The 15988-nt window shown below is 35.9% G+C and overlaps 1 protein-coding gene across 1 annotated transcript in view; it reads left to right on the top strand.

Annotated features, from left to right (window-relative positions):
• LOC136028724 (endonuclease III-like protein 1) overlaps positions 1-15988 on the top strand; it is a 47148-nt gene that overhangs the window by 16817 nt on the left and 14343 nt on the right. The window contains exon 2 of the mRNA XM_065706595.1: positions 13747-13926. Within this exon, the coding sequence (XP_065562667.1) occupies positions 13747-13926 (180 nt within the window). The remainder of the gene's footprint in view (positions 1-13746; positions 13927-15988) is intronic.

Below are 15988 nucleotides of genomic sequence, written 5' to 3'. Positions count from 1 at the left end.
CTTGAAACTTAAAACGAACAGAGATTATTACGCATATGAGGGGCTCTAAAAATACTTTACCATAAGGAGCGAGGTATTTAGGAGGAGATAAATACCTCGCTCTTTATGCTTAAGTATTTTTAGTAATTTCAACTATTTATTCTACGGCTTTTCTGATTCAGGAGTCATTCTTAAAGAATTGGGACAAAACTTACGATTTAGTGTAAAGAGCGATGTATTAACGAGGGTACAAACCCCCTCGTATACATAATAAAAATATAAGAATATTAAAGTTTGTTACGTAAGTTAATTCTTAAGTTACGTATATTTTTTACTAATAAAAGAGTCCGTTAAAAATGAAAAGTTCTAGTTGCCTTTTTAAGTAACCGAAAAATTGGAGGGCAACTAGGCCTCCTTTCCCACCCCTTATTTCTCAAAATCGTCTAATCAAAACTAAGAGAAAGCCATTTAGCCAAAAAAAGAATTAATATACAAATTTCATTTTAATAATTTATGTGCGAAGAGCCAAAATCAAACATGCATTAATTCAAAAACGTTCAGAAATTAAATAAAAAAAAACTAGTTTTTTTAACTGAAAGTAAGGAGCGACATTAAAACTTAAAACGAACAGAAATTACTCCGTATATGAAATGGGTTGTCCCCTCCGCAATCCCTCGCTCTTTACGCTAAAGTTTTACTCTTTGCCACAATTCTACTTTTTAAAACAATTAAAAGCTTTAGCGCAAAGAGCGAGGGATTGCGGAGAGGACAGCCCATTTCATTTACGGAGTAATTTCTGTTCGTTTTAAGTTTTAATGTCTCTCCTTACTTTCAGTTAAAAAAAGCTAGTTTGTTTTTTATTTAATTAAATAAAAAAAAGTTTTTTTAACTGAAAGTAAGGAGCGACATTAAAACTTAAAACGAACAGAAATTACTTCGTATATGAAAGAGGCTGCTTCCTCATCAACGCCCCGCTCTTTACGCTAAAGTTTGACTCTTTCTCTCAATTCTTCTTTTTAAAACAGTAAAAAACTTTAGCGTAAAGAGCGGGGCGTTGATGAGGAAGCAGCCTCTTTCATATACGAAGTAATTTCTGTTCGTTTTAAGTTTTAATGTCGCTCCTTACTTTCAGTTAAAAAAAACTTGTTTTTTTATTTAATTTCTGAACGTTTTTGAATCAATGCATGTTTTGATTTTGGCTCTCCGCAGAGGAATAATTAAAACGAAATTTGCATTTTTTTTTTTTTGCTAAATGGCTTTCTCATAATTTTGATCGAATAATTTTGAGAAAAAAAGAGCGGGGAGGAAGCCTAGTTGCCCTGCGATTTTTTGGTTAATTAAAAAGGCGACTAGAACTTTTAATTTTTTACGAACATTTTTATTAGTAAAAGATTTACGTAACTTATAAATTAGCTTACGTAAAGAAATTTTGTATTCTCATATTTTTATTACATATATGAAGGGGTTCGCCCCCTTGTCAGATCCTTGCTCTTTACACTAAAGCTTAAATTTTGTCCCAATTCATTAAGAATGACCCCAGAATCAAAAAAGCCGTAGAATAAATAGTTGAAATTACTAAAAATACTTTAGCGTAAAGAGCGAGGTATTAGGAGGGGGTGAGCCCCTCAAATGGGTAATAATTTTTGTTTGTTTAAGTTTTAATGCTGTTCCTTACTTCCAGCTGAAAGAACTTTTTCATATTTTTTTTTATTGTTTTTTTTTTAAATAATGCTAGTAAATCCTGCGCTCCCTTCATGGAGATTTTCTTCCCCCATGACAAATTATCGATGGAAAGTTCCCCCAGCATATCCCCCTCTTCTCAACCCCTCCCCCCAACCAAAAAAAAATCCTCCTGAAAACGCCTGTACACTTCTCAATAACCATTACTATGTGTAAGCACTGGTCAAAGTTTGTAACTTTTTGCCCCTCCCACGGGGACTGTGGGGGAGTAAGTCGTCCCCAAAGACATAGTTGTAAGGTTTTTCGACTACTCTGAATAAAATGGCTATCTCAGAATTTTGATCCGTTGACTTTGGTAAAATAATTAGCGTGGGAGGGGGCCTAGGTGCGCTCCAATTTTTTTGGTCACTTAAAAAGGGCACTAGAACTTTTCATTTCCGTTAGAATGAGCCCTCTTGCAACATTCTAGGACAACTGGGTCGTTACGATCACCCCTGGGGAAAAAAAACAAATAAACACGCAACCGTGATCTGCCTTCTTGCAAAAAATACAAAATTCCACATTTTTGTAGATAGGAGCTTGAAACTTCTACAGTAGGGCTCTCTGATACGCTGAATCTGATGGTGGGATTTTCGTTAAGATTCTATGACTTCTAGGGGGCGTTTCCCCCTATTTTCTAAAACAACGCAAATTTTCTCAGGCTCGTAACTTTTGATGGGTAAGACTAAACTTGATGAAACTTATATATTTAAAATCAACATTAAAATGCAATTCTTTTGATGTAGGTGCTGGTATCAAAATTCCATTTTTTAGAGTTTTGGTTACTATTTAGCCGGGTCGCTCCTTACTACAGTTCGTTACCACGAACTGTTTGATTGAGGTCAGTTTTTACCCGCTAGCGGATTGTCGAGTAGCTTGTTTTGACCTGCTAAACAAGTTTTAGCAGAAGTTTAACTAGTTTTATCGAGTTCACCCAAGAATTGAGTGTCTTCCATCTTGAGTCAATATATTTTGGCTTGATATGCATCGTGGTTTTGCACATTTGCACTCTGTGACTGAAGTTAACTGAGGTCAGGTTTTACCCACTAGCCGATTGTTGGGTATCTTGTTTTGACCCGCTAACTTAGTAAGAAATTTGATTTGATTGAACTGGTTTTATCGAGTTCACCCAAGATTTGGGTGTCTTCCATGTTGAGTTTGAGCTAAATTTTTAATTGCAAAATTCACAAAGGACAAGATTCTGGATTTTATTTGCAAGCCTGAATTTATAGGTGCTTTAATAACTGATTTTGATTTCTGCAGAGGTGGTCTTAGGGGGGATAGAAGGGGCACCTGCCCCGGGTGCAGAAATTTAGGGGCACCAAATTTCAAACAAATAATTTAACGGTTACTATCATTTGGCATTAGCCGTGATGGGTCAATCTAATTAAAATGAGCCATAGGGCGTATGTTATTGGTGCTGTTAACCCCTCAAGACGTTATTACGCGCACCTGGGTCTTAGGCAATACTGGGGTAAAGGCACCGATGATTAGACAGTGTAATTCTGGTACCACTGTCGAAATTTTCCTTCAAAACAGGATAATTGCTTAGTCTTGGACTTGGAACACCATCTCTTAAAGGCGTTGTTATATTTTGACAATGCTAAATGTGGACAATATATCCGATACACCCAGATAGAAAGAGGATTCAATTCAATCAGTTTCCCGATTTTGACACAAAATGAGCTCCCGACAATTTTTCAGCTATGGAATGTTCAAACTGTCATTACTTGGTTATTTGATTGCAAATATTGGGGATCAGCATCGATGCATCAAGATACATCTAATATTCTCTAAAATTTAGCCACATTGGCATTTTCTTGGTAAAATTAAGTTAAAATAGCAGCTAATATTATATTGACGAAACTAAATTCCAAGTGTCGAAAATTCTTGTCTGATGTAGTGGAATACCATACCGACTAAAAAAGTTCCTGTTGGTTGCAGAATTCAAATGTAGATATTGGCTTCTATTATGAGATTGATGTCTTTTGAGAACTAAAGCCAGAGAAAAGGCAACTAGTAACTGAAAATTAAAGTAAAATGTTGTTTTGTCAAAATTTCAATAGGTATGACCTGTCATGTAGGCAAATTTCAGGGCCCTCTAGAGGGAGAAGGAGTGGAGGTGGGTACTTTAAAATACTTTCCCGGGACAAACTTTAGCCTGTAGACCCGTCACTGAAAGTTTCATTTTCCTAACCTAAACCCTTTCCGAGATAGAAAGAAGTCAATTAACTAGAATTTTACCGAAAAGTAACAAAAATGCAACTAAACAAAATCTTGCTGCGTATAAGAAAGATATTATTGTACCCCCCCCCCCCCGAACAAAAATCCTGGATGCACCCTTGTATCCTAATAATACACCGTTCCAAAAATTTTCCCGGTTTACTTGTTTATAATATCCACAGAAAAAGTAACTCTTGCAGTCTTTGCGGCAGCAAATCTTCGCTACCGCTCGCTTAGCCATGGCCCAAACCCTTTTTAATTAATTTAACAACGAGGAGAAAATGGTAATAGCCTGTGTTGTGAAATGCCCAAACCCTATTTAATGAACTTAAAAATGAGTAGGAAAATGGTAATAGCATTTGTTTTAGTTTAAAGGCAACTAACAATATTTTTATTTAGAAAAAGGGAAAAAACAAAATTAGAAAAAAATCCTAGCATACATTATTACATCAATATTTGAATTATTAAGTTTAGGCCTACTCATGGCCATCTCTAAAGAAGACCTCGGTCCTCGGCAATTAATATATTAGAAATATATTAGACCAAATATTGGTCTTAGTAATATATACTAAAAAAAAAAAAATTTTTTTTTTTTTTTTTTTTGTCATTTATGATAGCATTATACATTTTGTATAACAACTAAGGGAAATTTCTTTTGGGGTAATGCTATTCAGGTTTAAAGCTTTAATGGGTAGATAGATTGATTTTTACCTTATAAGAGCTAAATCCAGAATGAGACGAGTTCAGCATTTGCTGGTTAGGTGTTGATTGAAATTTCCCAGAATTCAAAGAGGTGGCCTCTACCTTACAAAACCGTAACGTTGGTTAATATTGAGTTGGGGATGTTTCCTAATTGTATTTTTCGGTATTTTAATAATTGTTCTCATTGATATCTAGTTCTCGCTGGATTTCAATTAAGATTTGCTTTTCTGAGGGAATGCTATAGCGTTGCCGTGGTAATCAGCAATGTGCCTTCCATGCATTATTTATCTTTTTATCCCATCCATCTTGTATAAAAGGGGTGATCTTAGCAACTTGGGAGGTGGCTCATTAGGTTTAAAATTGAAAACTTGTGCTCTTTTTATAAGAGTTGAAAGTGCTTGGAGGGCAGCCAACTACCACCTGTGCTTTTTTTCAATTAACTGATTTATTCAAAAATGCTTTGAAGATGCAATACTTATACCTCTGGGGATGTCGATACCCCCCCCCCACTGTCCCCGAAGGCTTGGAACCTTCAGGGATTCTTCCCTGGCTCAAGAGGAAAACACATTTTATAGGAAAGAGGGAGAAATTTGTTTCCGTGGTCAGTTTGAAATTAGTAGCCTTAAGTCCGGGGGGGGGGGCAAAAGAAACCTAGTGTGCCACAAAAAAATTATTTAGAGGCTTGGGCCCCAAAACTGGGGCTCAAAAAAGAGTCAAAAATATCTTTTCAGAAACATTTTTGATCGGCTTTAATCTTGTATCACCAAGTCATTGGTCTAAGAGGACATTAATGTATAAGGAAATATAGAAAAAAAAATATTGGGTCCTTTGAAAATGGATCCCGACGGCTCAAACAGCTTGACTCTTACATCTGAGAGTTTCTGGGCCAAGGGTACCCTAATGCTCGATGAGGAAATGGAAAAAAAATTCAATTGTCTAAAGATGAAAAAGTTTTTCTCTTAGAACGACTTGAAACTTACACCTGCAAGTTCTCAGACTCATGGGAGGTGTTGTGCCCCCACAAAATTTCAAGTAAGAGGCACGCACCCCCCAAAAAAATAATAAGAAAAGCTTTTGCTTTTCGACACGCTTGGGACATGTATAAAAGTCAAGAATATCCACCAAATAGAGTATTCACAATATCTCAGGTACGACTTGGGAAATCGAATTTAAACATTAAAAGGGTGCTCGGGGTATCAAGTAGATCTCAAATTTTAGCTTTAAGGAGGAGGTTGAGATAAATATAACACTATGCATGTCCAGGCTATCCAAAAAGCACATCTATTGAGTGGCATGGGGGTGTATTTGAAACTTACAAGTAGTATGATGGGGGAGGGGCAAGTAGACTTCAAACTTTGTGTCGGGATGAAAAGGCACTACATGACACTGGAGTATTAAAATAGTTTATTCTTAATATATCAGGAATGGCTGGGGGAATTAAGTTGAATTTTCAGGGAGTGTTATAAGTTTTAAATTGATGGAGGATGCTGAAGACGGAGACAGATTTCTCTAATCCCCCTAAATTCTTTTTTAACTATAAGCGCCTATGGGACCTATAATCTATTTATTGATGAGTAGCCAGATGAATCAACAAACACTATCCGTTGCCAGGAGATAAAAGCAGCGTATCTGCCATATTCTGGGTAGGGGTGCCAATTCACGAAAATGCAGAGGGGAGAGCTAGGATTTCGTTTTAATTTTTTATGAAGATACAGAAAATGTATTTTCAAAATCTAGATGGGGGATAATTGCATTGTCAGATGCCAAAAAGCTTCGCTTTCTTCTATATATTGGTTTTTCAGAAAAAGGGCTGATAATTTGTCCAAAGTCTTAAAATAATATCAATAAGCTTTTAGATCAAGGGATCTTTGTGGCGGGAAAAAAATTGGAAAAAGACTGTCTCCCCCGACAATGATCCGAAAACTATTATTCTGATCAGCTAGGACATGTATTACTTTTGGTCAGCCCAGTTACTTGTCATAAAAATTTTCGATCATTCCTGATCAGAAGACAAAAAGATTCGCGACGGACACGAATGGGTCTTAAATTTCGTCTTTCCAATTGCCTTAGAAACTACGTTCATGAGTTTTGGGAAAACCAATTTGAATCTAATTTGGCCGTATCGATTCGTGACGCTGAAAAATTGGAGCCCTCAGTTTGTTTCTCCTCTGTGGCTTGTAACTTACATGGTATCTATACAGGGCAAGGTAGACCTTAATGAAGACAAAATATTTTGAAGATTGGTTATAGCCTATCGATGTGTGAAACCTGAAAATGGACAGAAAAATCTTATTTCTTAGATTAGTTTACAGGGCGTATAGACCAGTGGCGCACACAAATAAATTGAATTTGGATTGAATTAAACTTTATTAAACAAAAATGAGCAGTATACAGTAATCATTTAAGAAATAGCCGTCCAAGAAGAAACAAAGCTCTGAGGACGTCTCAAACTGTGAGCCATGGCCAGGGTTGTGACCCCTAGGGATTTATCACTATATCTAGTGATTTTTTATGTCGCCTAGTGATTTTCTTCTCGCTAGTGATCTATAGTAATTTTTGTTCTAAAACTACTGATTCTTTCTAAAGTCTAGTGATTTTTCACGATATAGCGTGTAGGTTCATGATTCAATCGAATAAATCATACAAAAAGCAAATTAATAAAAAACGTAAAATGGTGATTGACTACAGTTTGTAATATATTCCAGATTAGCATTTATGCAAATATAGTATCTTTGAAACTTCCGATTTCCTACCATATGTCCATAACAGATATAGACCCCGGAGTGTCATCAAGATAATAGGCAAACCTAATTAATTGCAAAAATGCTCTATACATCCTATTTCACAACATTTGCTGAGGTCGAATTTTTGTCTTCATATTTATGGTTTTTTTTTTTATCTATAATCTATCAGTTCTAAATTAGATTTTCTTCTGTTAAAATCTTCTGGAAGTGAAGTAAATGGTGGACATGAATACACCCTTTACGTCTGCAAATAGAACAGAAATGGAGTCATAGAAAAATAAGAAGGTAGGTATACATTAACTCTAAATTTCTAAATGAAAAAAAGAAAACAGGACTTGGTGCTTTTTATAATAGGATTTGTAATATAATTTAATATATTAAATCGAGTGTAATTCGATAATTGAAGTTGAGTGGGAGTAAGGGGGGGTATCTGTATAGTTTGTGAATTGTCTACTGGTTCTTTACTTCTAATATATAATCAAAACTCCAATAATTCTCTTATTTGTAATTGAAACACCTAATGAGGGTAGATAACGTCCTATTCTTGAAGTTTTTGGATTTATGTGCTAAAACATCAAACAGTTCGTGGTAACAAAGTGTAAAAATAGAGCGGAATGGCTCAATAGTAACCGAAACTCTAGAAACGGAATTTTGATATCAATCGATATATCATCGGGCTATTATGTTGATTCCAAGTATTACGATTCATTAAGCTTCGTTTTACCCATAAAAGGCCAAGAAAGTGCGAAAGTATGCCTAATTTTCGAAAGAGAGAGGAAACACCTATTAATGGTCAAAGAATTTTAGTTAAAATCAAACCATTAGATTCAGCGTACCAGAGAACCCTATTGTAGAAGTTTCAAGTCCCTATGTCAAAAGTCTAAAATTTAGTAATATTTGCAGGAAGAAAGATCACGGATGCGTTTTAATTTTTTTTTCTCCAGGGGCAATCGTATCGAACCAACGGTCCTAGAACATCGGGAGAGGGCTCGTTTGGACATAAATAAAAATTTATAGTGTCCCTTTCATTTGACCAAAAAGATCTTAAAGCTACTAGCCCCCCTCCCACATCTCTTTTTTCAAAACTTTGAGATAGCCACTTTGTTTATCGTAGTTGAAAGGTTTCAAAACTATTCCTTTAGTTTTAGCATGACCCACGCAGCCCCTGAGGATAGGTCTGGGGATGAAAGCGTGCAAAGGATAATAAGGGTAATGTACGATCTATGAAAACCAGTTTCATACCCACAAAGACAAATAAAAGGTAACAGAATGCATTGAACTTGTATAATTTAGGCTATATATTTTACACATTAAAGGGTGGAGGTAAGGTTATGTTAAGTTAGGTTATTTTACCCCCCACCCGCCCTATCTCCTAATTTGCATATATATTGGTACTCTCTTTGCAAAATATCTCTTTACAAAAAAATAACAGTACAATTGCTAATTACTTCAAAGAGGGTAAAAAGTTAGACAGAAAATGGGTTAATAATTGGGCAGTGACTTGACCGGATAATTGCATGCTGTAAAATCCTCCCAAAAAGGCTTCACATATGTATCTAGATTCTTAATAAATGTCTTAACTTTTGCCAGAAATCCCAAGAAACCATGGGGAAATTAAACATTTAACAAAATTTCGGGGGGGCGGGCCCTAAGGCCCCCTCTCCCCTGCGTACGTGCCAGCCTAAGCTGTACCGTTGTGCCGCTAAGTGACTCAAATCCAAAATGGCAAACGGAAATGGACTGGTATTTTCGTCCGCCACTTTGGATTTCAAGCCACCTAGCAGCGTTCCGAGGAAAATTTCGCTTGTGTAATCGAGCCATACTAAAGAGCATACACGAAAGTACGCCTCAGCCAATTTTGGTGCTTTCCTCAAACACGGAAGTATTTTGGTGCTTTTCGCCCACATTATTTCGGCAAAATTCGTGGCTATGTGAAAGTAAAAAATAGCAAAGACGGAATCAATGATTGTTTTCATTTGAAGGTTCCCAATCACAGCTTAAAATAAGAAACTCTTAATTTCGAAGGCGCGGAATGTGAAGAATCAATCTGTTTTCATTTTCAAACGAGATGTAAGAGCGACTGGCTCTTGAATTTCTTGAATTTCAACAGATAATTTTTTTTTACAAATATCGATACAACTGAGCTTTAAAATGTCTTGTCTTCATTCAGGTCTACGTGCCCCGGCTTACTTACCCCGGAAGTTTCACTAAACATTTCGTAGCAATGGGCTACAAGTAAGGAGCGACCCGCGTTATTAATAAGCTAAACGGAACTCTAAAAAGGGAGTAAAGTTTTTACAACCTTGAAAAGAACGAACTCTAGCCCATAGCAATGTGGTCACGATCAACTTGGAATGAAAGATGGAAAGAACGAGCTAAGTCCCTGGGGATTTTAGAATATTTTCACAGTTTAGCAGCAAGGTAAATCAAAAGACAATTTATTGCTAAGTTATTATAACAGGGCATCTACAGTGTGTTGGGAACTACTTAGGGGATTGAGCTGAAACTTTTAGAGGATATTGAGGTCTAAGTGGACCTTGAACCTTGACTTTGGGGAAGGTGGGAATAAAAAAAAGCTAATGTGCCTTAAAAGCTCAACGAAATTGCTATGGGCGAGGAGCACTGACTTCCTGCTTCCTAGTGTATATATCGGAATTCTTCGCGTGCCACTCAGCTCTGCCACGCTTGGCATAGTCCTCAAAATGCTTGACACACTCCCCGAAGCGCTTAGCACAGTTGCCTCCCTTGGTACCGCACCAGCTAATGTACATGATTTTCAAGGGAGTCACCCCTCAGATATGAGTTTACATTTCTATTGTGTTTACCAATAGAAACCTAATACGGACAAAACTTATCTTATCCGAACTTCAACGTTAGTTTGACTTGTGGAATAACAAATCCGAGATATTTAAAGGACATTAATTGATAGAATAACCAGAATAAACAAACAAATTTGAATATATCGATTTTATCGGTTTGGTGAAAGTGTAGGATCAGGATTAGTAAAGCTGATGAGCAAGGAGTGTATAGATATTCTTAGAACTATCATACCTTATCCATACATTGTTTTGAAACTAGACCGTCAGCCTGTCTATGATGTTTCTGATCTAGTAGGATAGTTACGAGTGAATCTGAGAAAATTCTGGACATTATGTTTTTGTAAATAATAAAAAAGAGTTCTTCCCGTTGGAAGTAAAGAGCGAAATTGAAACTTAAGACGCGCAAAAATTATTGCTTCGCAACCTTAGGCACAAATATCTTTGCTAGAGCTCGAATAATCTGATTAAAGATGTTTCCCTATATCTGTAGAATTTTCAAAAACTAGTATATTACTTCATAAGAATAAATTTAATAAGATTTTCTCAATTTTTTATGTGTTTTAAACATTTTTTGCCTCAAGCTATATTATAAAATTATTAATTTTATTTATTATTTAAATTTATTAAATTAATTTTTTTAATTAAATTAATTTAAAAATTAAACTTAATTCTAATTGTTTTTTTAATTAAATCGTATTTATTATTTTAATTTTATTTATTATTAAATAAAATTAAAAATAATTATTATTTTTGTAACATGACCATTTTATGTGTTTTATGTAACCATTTATGTGTGTGTTCTCGTCGCCACAAATATCATTGTCAAATAATGTCTCTGATTTTGGTCATCAGATAAAGTACTATCGGGTTTTTTTTTCTTTGTTTTTTTTTTTTTGCTTTTTTGCCATTGCACTATCATTGCTTTTTCTGTCATCGGACGAAGTGTCATTGATGTGTTTTTTTTTCTGTCATTACTTTTCTGAAATTTTTGCAACCTGTGTTTTTTGTGTTATTCATTTGTTTCCCATAGCAAAAGTGTCAGAGCAAGAAAAGTCATTCTTGTTTTTCGGTCATGAGACAAAGTGCCATTGCTTTTTTCTTTTTTAATTTCTGTCATTGAAGAAAGTTTTTGTGTTCTTTTTTTGTCGTCAGATAGTGCCACGGTATCATCTGCCATTGCAAAAGTGTCGGTTCTGTTGATTCCGTCAACACGGTTTGCAAGGTACGGTTTACCTTACAAAACTTTAACGTTGATTAATGCTGAATTTGCGTAATCAATTTTTTGACAACTCTCTATTCTTATTGGTGCTTCTCGCTTAATTTTAATGTAGGATTTACCTTTGAATCAAAAATATCCATGGATACTTTCATATTTGTTTTGTTTGACTTGCTAATGTCAACTTAATGTCTTTAAGCTGTTGTGCAAAATACGAATACCGCTAAACGAAATCAAGTTGAAATCAAGTCTATTTATTCAAATATAGCAATTTTTTTCAGATTGCATTGCTGTGGAAGTCTTGTCTGATTCAATTAAGAGAAAACTGAAAGTAAGTTTTTTTCAACTGAAAGTAAGGAGCAACATTAAAGCTTAAAACGAACCGAGATGACTTAAGACGAACAGAATGACTTAATAAAAACTTGAAACTAACAGAATGAGGAGGAGATTCTCCCCTCCTCAGTACATCGCTCTTTACGCTAAAGTTTGACTTTTTGTTCCAGTTATTTAAAAATAACGGTACTTTTGTCTTATAGCCACCACACTCAAGATCTTGTATCGTGAACATAAGACAATAACCGGTTTGCATGGTCTTTATACCAGACAATATTAGTTTCGGTTCAGTGGGAAACTACATTGGAGTTATATTTTAATAAATATTTAGTTGGTATTTTGGTTAAGTTAGTTTAGGTTACGTGTTTATATAGTGTGGTCTAGGCCCTTCCATAATTCTTAGTTGTAGTTTTCATATTTTTGTTGATAAAGTATTATATTTGCATCATATTTTGTTTTATTTCATTAGCATCAACCAAACTTCACTTTTATACAGAACTTGAGTGGGGTGGCTATAAGACACAAGTACCAGAATGACTCCTGATACACAAGGACCGTTTAATTAGACTAATAAGCTTTTTAATAATTCAAAAAATACTTTAGCATATAGAGCGAGTTACTGACGAGGGGGCAACCCCCTTCATATGCGTAACAATGTCTCTTCGTTTTAAGTTTTAATTTTGCTCCTTACTTTCAGTCGAAAAAACTTGTTTCTTTTATCTAATTTATGATAGTTTTTTAATTAATGCCGGGAAATCTAGCTCCCCCTCCATGGAAAATTCCCTTCCCCCACCAAAAAATCTTCCATGGAAAGATCCTCCTACGTAAGCACCCCCGCCAGAAAATCCTCCATCGAAAAATCTTTATACTTCCCAATAGCCAATAATATATGTAAGCAATGGGCAAAGTTCATAACTTGCAGCCCTTCTTCGTGGGCTGTGGGGGTTCAAGTCATCCTCAAAGACACAGTTATTAGATTTTTTCGACTATGCTGAAGAAAATAGATATCTCAAATTTTGATAGGATAATTTTGAGTAAAAAAGAGGGTGGGGGTGGGCTAGCTGCCCTCTAATATTTTTGGTCACTTATAAAGGTCTCTAGAACTTCAGATTTCCATTCAAATGATGCCTGTTCCGATATTCTAGGATGACTAGTTGGATGCAATCACCCCTAGGAAAAAACAACAACAAATAAACACGTATTCGTGATATTGTTTCTGGAAAAAAAAAATCAAAATTCTTTATTTTTGGATATAGGAGCTTGTAATTTCTACAGTAGGATTGGGTTCTCTGATATGCTGAATCTCATGTTGTGACTTTTGTTAAGATCACTTGATATTTTAGATGTGTTTCCCCTCTTTTCAAACAGTTCGTGGTAATGAACTGTAGTAAGGAGCGATCCGGCTCAAATGTAAACGAAACTCTAAAAAACGGAATTTTCATACCAATAGTTCCATCAAAAGAATCCTATTTTTATTTTGATTTTAAATATATAAGTTCCACCGAGTTTAGTCTTACCCATCAAAAGTTACGAGCCTGAGAAAATTTGTCAAATTTTAGAAAATAGGAGGGAACAACCCCTAAAAGTCATAGAATCTTAACGAAAACCGTACCATCAGATTCAGCGTATCACAGAACCCTACTGTAGAAGTCTCACTATTTTCATTTGTTTAATTCCTTTTAGTCCATGTTGTTTTAATCCTGTTTTTTCTTCTTCTTTTGCGCTGACGACTTGTGGATCATTCGGGTTTACTTGTTTCATGGGTGCCTCCTAGCTTACTTTGGAGTTCCAAGAGTGGTGGACGGTGTAGATGCTCGAATTATGTGACTCTCGATATTACCTGTTGTTGCCCTAACTCTTGTTCGACACATTGACTCCTTTCAGAAGACACAAACAAATTATTTTTTGCAAGTTGTGGTGAACTTTTGCACATCTCAGTACTCTTCCGCTCTATTGATACAGATACGGTCAATTTCTTTTTCATCGTATAATTTGCTTTTATTTTTTACAGGATCGAAGGTTCCACATCCTAGTCTCTTTAATGCTCTCTAGTCAGACACGTGATCAAGTGACGGATGCTGCCATGAGGAAGTTGAAAACAGACATACCTGGAGGACTTACTGTTGAAAATCTCTTGAAATTGGACGATGGCGTTCTTGGGAAACTAATTTATCCAGTTGGATTTTGGAAGGTGTATTTTCTATAATAATAATTTTAACTCTTCGGTCTTAAATCTCGGCCCGAAAATTTGTTTCTTAAAACACAACACGCATCGGCTGTTTAGTAAGTAAAAGTAAATCGAGCAGCAGAGTCAGATCAATATACTATTCTTCTGTGAAACTTCTAAAACCATAGATGCTCTACCCTTTTGTTAGTTTATGTCCTCTGAGCGTTGTATCATCACATCTTGCATCCTCTTTTGAATATATTTATATACTGTTGGGTGTTGGCGTGGCACATGTTTGCGTGGTTTGACTAGTGGTGCTCCTTTAATTTCTTTTTTTACATAAACGACCCACGAGTCATGTGACTGATCCCGCCCCTTAAAAACTGATGAAATAAGCTACACGTATTTCTCGTTCTCATTTCAGTTTAAGCTTTCCCTGAATATAAAGGTAAGGTTATGTTTATATAGATACATTTCCCTGTCGTTCATAGCATATATATTTTTCCGTCGGTTGCTTATGGATTAGCTAATGTCTATCTGCATGACAGATAGATGCACAGCCTATATAGACACGAGTTGCGCAAACATTTTTCAAAAGCCAAACATAGCTATCGCCGCGGCATTGACGGTAGAGCCAAGATCTTTCCACACTGATGGGCTGTGGGAGTGCTAGAGATTAATAGAGCCAAGATCTTTCCGCGCTGATTGGCTGTGGGAGCGCTGGAGGTTAACGCCTATGTTTGTTGACATCCTTGAAATCGTTTGTTGAAATCCCGACTCCGCGCAACTGGTGTCTATATAGGCTGTGTGATTTTGATCTCTGATGTTATTGTTTTCCAGTATAAGGAGGATTCTGGGGTTCTGATATTAAAGGTAAACTGGGATATTTTTCAGTAGGTTTAACGTTCAGGACTCTTGAGGTTGACTTCCTGGCTGAAAACTCGGGACCCTAAATCCTGTCACTTGTGTGAAGATTTGCCTGGAAAATTTATTTTGTGTTCTGTATTACTTTACAAAATTTCCGGAAGCTCAAAAAAAGAGAATCAACTTCACTTAGATAAAAAAAAAGTGAAACAGTTTTTTTTTTCTCTGGGAAAATTTGTGGCAAATCCTGATTTAGAACAAGCACTGTTGCGAACCACATCATTTTTCTTTGTTGCCCAAAGAACATCTTGCGGGTTGGTTCCCCCGAGCACTTGAAATTTGTACTTACGACGTGTGCTTTATTGATCCTTGTGAAGAAACCTGAGAAAAAAAAAATAAACATTATCGAAGGTATTGTTTTCTAATAAAAAAAAATTCCGAAAATTCTAATCAGCACATATCATCTCAAAGTAAACTCAACTATGTTTCATTGGCATACTATTTGTGCCTAGATCGCAGCATTTAATAAACCAATACCAATAGAAGGAGATTGAGCTGTCAAAATGTCTGTTCGATGTATCATAGAAATACAATGATCTCCAGCTGATACTCTTTTCGGCCTAAGCTCACACAGTTGCATTTTTTTTTTAATTGTTATTTCTATTATGATTCTCACAAGGAAATTTCAAAATTATGGGACAAAAGGTTCTGGAATTAACAGGTTCCCAAGATACCGTATTGCGACTTAGACGTGAACAGATTTTAATTCCCAAAGGGACTTATAGTGCAAAAATGTTTTGGTGGATCGGTGATATAATATTTGTCGCTCTCCCCTCCCCATTACAGAAGTTGTGTCCTCTTGCCCCTTCCCCCACACTACCTGAAAGGTTTATCTGGATCCTCCAAGCCGTTCCTTAGATCCTACATATATGGTATTTCTACCTAGATGCACATAGTGTCTTTTGATTTACCCAAGCCCCTCATGGGTCACAGGTGTAGTAGAAAGTAACTGAGTAGCAGAAAAGGCACAGGAGGGATGCTGGTTGCCCTTCAATCACTTTCAGATCTTGAAAAGGACACTTGAATTTCCTGTTTCTAAGCTAATGAGCTCCCTCCGAAGTTCCTAGAACTATCCCGTCCACCTGAATTTGTCAGGGAAAAACATATCTTTGGCCCTTTATCAGGCCCCGACCTCTTAATGGAGAGCCAATATTTTTTTCTA

The sequence above is a fragment of the Artemia franciscana genome, chromosome 7, assembly GCF_032884065.1.
Source record: "Artemia franciscana chromosome 7, ASM3288406v1, whole genome shotgun sequence".
Taxonomy (NCBI): Eukaryota; Metazoa; Arthropoda; class Branchiopoda; order Anostraca; family Artemiidae; genus Artemia; species Artemia franciscana.
This window is presented reverse-complemented; position numbering and strand designations above follow the sequence as displayed.